Genomic DNA, 6,339 nt, shown 5'->3' with positions numbered 1-6,339 from the left:
AAAAACCTAACATGAGACAATAATATGCCAACACAGAAAGAAATTCAAGGCTGTTTAGAAAGTCTAGCTATGCCATTTGGCACAGCGTGTTTCTACAAGATGGCCGCTAGAKGGCGGCAGAGAACTCAAACTGTCGTGGCGTCCATTCAGRAGCATCAAGCTCTAAAAATGTGCCTTCAAGCTGCTAAGAGCGCGTTTTAAAGGGTCCGAGTGAAATAAGGCAGTTGTAGTTCTTCCATGAATGTACATTAGGTAACGAGTTTCATTCATGCTGCATTCAGAAACTACAGACAACAGCAAATACTGGCTGAACTTTTGTTTTTTTGTTATAATTTAATGTCAAATGATTTTAAAGTTATGTTCTGATTTCCAACATGTTTTCTGCCAAGAATCCTGAATTGTACAGAATCCTATTTAGCTTTCAAAAGTCATTGATTTGGAAACAAATGCATTTTTTGTTTCATAMGGTYGATCTCTGTTACAGTCCCACTTAGCCATAGTACACTTTAAACAACTCAACCAAGTTATATTTCTTCTTTTAAACTGTCACTGTTGTTTATGCCTATTTGCAACATTAATTCCAGTATAAAAATGCTAAAATAAAATCACAATTAAAAAGTTACTGTAAAGAAAATAGATTCAATATCTATTTCCATTCTATCTACTATCATATCTCTTTTTATTCAAGGGTTTTACTTAACTCTTATTTAAGACACGTAATGTGTACGTGGGTTTGAATATAGAGAAAATGCTTCTCATTTGAATTTGAATTATTTGTTTTTATTTACAAACCTTAATCTAAACATTACTTGTAGTTTTAATAAGTCTTGAATTGTTGTTTTCATTAATTTTACTTCAACTTTTAGCTGTTGCCATGGTTTCTTCAAATTTTTTATGGGACCATTAATGACCAGTGGTCTCATTAATTGTTTACATTATTTATAGATTTTACTGTCAATCAAACTAGTTGTAATCAATTAGTAACATGTTCTGTCCATGAGATATATTAGCCAATTACCAACACAAGAGGACTAACCGATCTATAAATGCTATTTTTAATTCCGAAATTACTCAACACACCATGCTGAAGTGGACATGGCGACGTTTGTGCTTTTAGTGGATTGAAAATTAGTTTTCCTACTGCCCGCAAACGCCTCTGCAGTCAGCACCCTCCKAGTCATGTGACGTCCTGTCATGTGATTCAGTCACTTCCTACTGATTCGGTTCAGAGCCGATACTCTCTGCTGTATCATGTCGTCTTAATTCGGCTCCACGTTCGGGGTCCAGCTGAATAGAAACATGTTTTTCCGAGATAAACCGACTCAACGCCGGCCTCTGAGGCTGGCTCTGTGGCTKTACATCGGTTTGGGATGTTTTTCGGTTCGGTCCGGAGCAGAAGAGGTCCGCAGCAGCTTGTGGTACCAGGACCTCTGCAGGTAACAAGCACACCTCCTCCAGAMMCAGACAGACGTTACAACGCATTAAACAGCGTTATTTCCTAGTTAAACCCCTCAGCTAACCATTTAAACCGGGTTATCTGTGTGTTAGCTAGCGCTAAATCGCTTTTCCCCAGACTCGTTCATCTGCTAGCATCGCAGCACCTTTGACATTTATCTCCAGCTAAAAGCAGCTCTTTGTTTTCGTAACAGAACCAACTTTTAGCTTCGGCGGTACCGCTTTCAGTCGGTAAAACCACATTTTCCGAGCACATTTTAAAGTGCTAYTGATCTGTAGTTCCTGGGTAGTAAATTTATTTTTGCCATATTTTGTCCAGATATAAATAAATCTAGAAAAATCTAATTTAATAGACATCTTAATACAGAAAGTATAAATAGAAAATCAATCAAAATTAAACTTCTGACTCTGTTCTTGCGTATTTGTTGATGACATCACAAGAGGTGCTGATCCTCCTGCGTTAATTGACATGATGGCGGACAAACTGCTGCCTTGCAGGAAGAAGGTTCTGCACAGGATGCAAAGTACAGCTTTGATGCGATGCATGCCAGAAAAATATTTGGAAAGTTTGATGTGCTTTCATGGCTGCATCACAAAAATAATATCGCAACGGATGGTTTATTTTTGCATTAAAAAATGCAGGTTTTTATCTGTGTCACTGTGTTTCCTCAAGAGTCAAACACGAAGCTCAGATGTGTAAAATAAAATAAAAATTGTTTGTGTTCAGGCATAAATAATACAACTGTATGCTTTGCTAGCATTGTGGTATTTTCTTAGAGATGTTATCAAATGGTGACAATAAATTAGGTGTCTGTGGCAAAGTGCAGTCAGATTTAGTTTAGAAAAGATGAAACACTGGTTCCTCCCATCAGTTTAAATTACTCTATAGTAAAACATTTAACATAAAATCACTAAAAAGTCAGTTTTGAAAATGATTACAAAAGTACTTTGAAGGGAAACGTGGGACCTTTCTAGGCTTTTGCGTTGTGTTTTTATTGCAGTCAGCAGAAAAGATGCAAAACATGAGACTAAATATTAGCTTTTCTTTGCTGGAGCTCTGTCAGTGCAGCTGTTGTCTAAATATTGACTCAGTAATAAGACAGGAATGAAAACCAGTTACCTGAATGCTCACACTGGCTGCTGTTTGTTTCCTGGTTTTGTCACTTTACTAAAGAAAAAGTCAATTTAACCTCAATCCGGGTTTAATTGCAGAACACTTCATTGAAGATGTTGGATGTTTTCTTCACATTTCTATGGACTAAATATTGATTTCAATTCTTTCTTAGTTAATTCTGTCTTATCTGTCTTTCAGCTATAAATGGGAAGCTGTAGACTTGGACAACAAAGTGAAATACACCATAAAGCTTTGTGAGTCTTCACCACCGACCAGCTGTGGGTCCAGCACTGCAGTTTGCGCCCAAAACCTCACCGGTGAAGACAAGCGCTCAGTCGGTGAGTACAAAGCACTGTGGTTCTGTTTGGTGGTATATCGGACTGAACTACGTGGAAACGTGTCTGCATTTGGTTGAACATTGCAGGTCAGAGGTTAATTTAGGCCATAGCTTCGTCAGATATGTCTTCAGCCATGTTCTTATGGAGAGTGAAGCGTGCCAAATTACAAGAAATAATTGACGTATGAAATAATTATTTAAATGTCATTAATTTTTAAAATAAATAAATACAGAATTAAATATGCAATTAATTATATCTTCCTCAATTAAATTTATTAATTTAATTTTAATAATTAGACATTATTATTTCATTATTAAATAAATTATGTTGCACTATAACTGTAGCAAACAATTAATGAATTTAAACTAAAGCTGCAACAATAGATTATTTAAGTAATGTTTTTCAGCAAATGGCTTTTTTGAGTGTGTATTCTTCAGTTGATGATTAATCGATTATTATTTTAATAATCGATTAAAATAATAATTTTAATCGATTATTAAAATCGATTATTATTTTAATAATCGATTAATCCGATTAATCGTTTCAGCCCTAATTTAAACTGTCAACTTCGCCCATCAAAACTCAGTGGGCGGGATTAGGACTGCCTCTGTAGAAATCCTGACTTCTGATTGGCTGCTTCAGTCAATCAGAAGAGCCAAGTCAAGTTAACTTTTTCCAAGTTTGTTACGACTTTAAGATCATATCTTCACTGAAAAGTTCAGAAATAACTACAATGACATTATTAAATTGTTGCAATTTATTGACTACAAACTGGGTGAGTAAATACGGCGTCTGTATCTCTAGTTTGGTCTGAAATATTTCTAAAGTTCATGAGAAAGCGTTAGCCTGTGCTAGCTGGTGCGCGGGACCAACGTTAATAATGTCTGAAATCTGTGGCAGCTTCCTCCACAGTCAGTGTTTTCTTGACACATTTGATCAATTCTATATTTAATAAATAATTTCTGTATTTAATTCCAGCTTTAGTAAATTAATGATGTATTTAAATAATTGTTGTAATTTGGCACTCTTTGCTCTCCATAGTCTTTGCTTTATGAAAACTTAAATTTGCAAATGCAATGAAACTTGATGTCAACTTGGCATCTTAAATGTGTCAAAATTTTTCTTTTTCAAAGTTGTTTTCATCGAACTCGAACCTTAAATTTAACAAAGTTTCACTTAAAACAGAACTTCAATTACTGCCTAAACTCTGCGAAGGTATTGCAGTTAGGAAGTCAAAGTCTAGAACCACTAGGCATCTGCTTCAGTTGGAAGTTTTATTTGAATTTCATAACATTTTAAGTTCAGTATTTGTGAAAAACCATCAGATAGTTGGACGTTACTGGCCTATTTTAAGTAAGATTTTACTGTTTTTGCTAAATAAAGCCTGATATGTCCTTAAAGGAGTCACAGCTGCTAATCGAGTCAGGATCCGTCATTCACCGCCGAGGCAAAACGAGATGACAGCCTTGTTGGTGACAAGGAAAAGGGTTCCTTCACAGCAGGGGGGATGAATGAAGCAGGACTAGTTTCATATTTATACAACGGAAAAGTTTGCCTTAAATCTGAAACAGATCAATCCGTGTTCTGACTGGTTATTGAAGCTGTTGTTTTAATTCAGATGAATATAATTAAACAATAAACGGATCCATTTTATATCCAGAAATATCTTAATTCCAAGACAGATTACAGCAATTAAAACTCAAAATTGAATGATCAAAATCGTTCTGTAAAACAGTGAATATTTTTTGTAACTTTTCTGTATTTGTTTTATTTAAACTGAACATTTTTTAAGTGTTTCAGGAGTTCCTGAAGGTTTTTATTTAATATTACTTAAACTTAACAGACACCAATAGATTAATGAAAAGCTGCAGAAATATAAGAAGACCTTCTCGTTTTTGTTTTATACAAAATATTATGGTTGATGCAACAGAGATCACATCAAGGAAAGAAAAAAGTTATGATATTACAAGAATAAAATCGTACAAAGTAATGTTACAAGAATAAAGTTGTTATATTACAACATTATTCTCGTAATGTAATCATGAATTATTGACCACAACCTGTTTCACATGATTAAATTCAGATAAAAATGGCTGAACTCCACAGTTTTTATCATGATATTTCATACCCAGATGCTTTGTTTATATCAGAAATGTCTCATCTTCCCATAGAAAAACTCTCATTCAATGTCACAGAAATGCAGAAATCTTGACTTTTTACATGCAGGAAGCATGAAATGAGAGTTTTGTTAGAATAATATTAGCATAAAAACCTTGCAGTAATCCTCCTACTTCAGCGTTTTCTCATGCTGTGTGTTCCTCACTGAGCGTGAGGTAAAAATTGATGTTTTTATGTTTTTCATGCCGCCTCAACCTGACAGCGCTCTCAGTCTTCCTGTCGACAACAGGAGGTTTTATTGCTGACTGAACTATTGATCTGATGCTGTATGGATCAGTTTGTTGGTGCTTCATCAGAGATCTGATCTCTGTGCTGAACAGGCAGAGTCCCTCTTCCTCCTCCTCCTCTTCCTCATGTTTGTCAGCAGCTTGTTTTAAGTAAATAATTCCTTAATATTGATGAAAAAGACTCAGTTGCTCTGGCCGGTTATTTTACTTACAAAAAGATATTGTTCCCTTGTTATAGGCAAATTAATCTGCTAGTTGAACTGGTATGTTTTCAGGAAATATTGACTTTTTTTCCCCTGTTTTCTTCCTAAAGGAGGATGTTACGCCCCTTCTGTTGCATGAATGAACCCATTTAGAAAAATTAATTCAGTTTTAGCTCTGAACTACATTTTGGTTTCACTCTTGAGTAAAAGTGAAACTACTAAACTACTACAATTGTAGTTTAGGAGGCATTTACTGTTTCACATTGGGCCAGTTAGGTTTGGATAACTTAATCCAAATTTATTTATTTTTTATTCTAGAACTGCATCGCTGATGGTGGCAGCATGTTGGAGYATCGCTGCTACGTTTGTTCTCATTTGTTCTTTTTCTAAACGTTGTTTACTTTTTTTTTTAGGTGTTTTATGTTTGGATAATTATTCCCTCTGGCTGTGCAGCTGGGAGGATTTTTGCTCCTACTTTTTTTTTTTTTTTTCACTTTCAGACAGTTGTTATAATGTGCAACCATAGCAACAAGGTTTTACAACTGAGAGCAGCTAATTAGCATCTGTAAAGCTCCAATAACACCTGAATTGCGACCTCAAATCACAGAGGAGTTGGAAAGGAGGCTTCATGGATGCAGATGCATGAGTAAAAATCCTTTCCCCCACTCTGCTGCCTCTTCGCTTGGTTTTCTAACCATTCAGTCAGATKTAAAGAGGAGCGGCAAAAGCAAAGGAGCTGGAATAGCAGATTGCTATCAACTGATTGTGTCACCCAGAGTGTGTTTCTGTGGAATATTAACTCTGCTGCTCAGATATTGAGCTGT

The 6,339-nt window shown here is 35.5% G+C and overlaps 1 protein-coding gene across 1 annotated transcript in view; it reads left to right on the top strand.

Annotated features, from left to right (window-relative positions):
• The first annotated feature begins 1,193 nt into the window (after positions 1 to 1,193).
• The window catches only part of igf2r (insulin-like growth factor 2 receptor), a 43,795-nt gene continuing 38,649 nt past the window's right edge, over positions 1,194 to 6,339 (top strand). The window contains exons 1-2 of the mRNA XM_008397211.2: positions 1,194 to 1,436; positions 2,768 to 2,907. Coding sequence (XP_008395433.1) covers positions 1,300 to 1,436; positions 2,768 to 2,907 — 277 coding nt within the window. The 5' untranslated portion in view covers positions 1,194 to 1,299. The remainder of the gene's footprint in view (positions 1,437 to 2,767; positions 2,908 to 6,339) is intronic.

The sequence above is a fragment of the Poecilia reticulata genome, linkage group LG21 (genome assembly GCF_000633615.1).
Source record: "Poecilia reticulata strain Guanapo linkage group LG21, Guppy_female_1.0+MT, whole genome shotgun sequence".
In the NCBI taxonomy this organism is placed as follows: Eukaryota; Metazoa; Chordata; class Actinopteri; order Cyprinodontiformes; family Poeciliidae; genus Poecilia; species Poecilia reticulata.
Note: the sequence above shows the minus strand (reverse complement) of the source record. Positions and strands in the feature narration are given on the sequence as shown.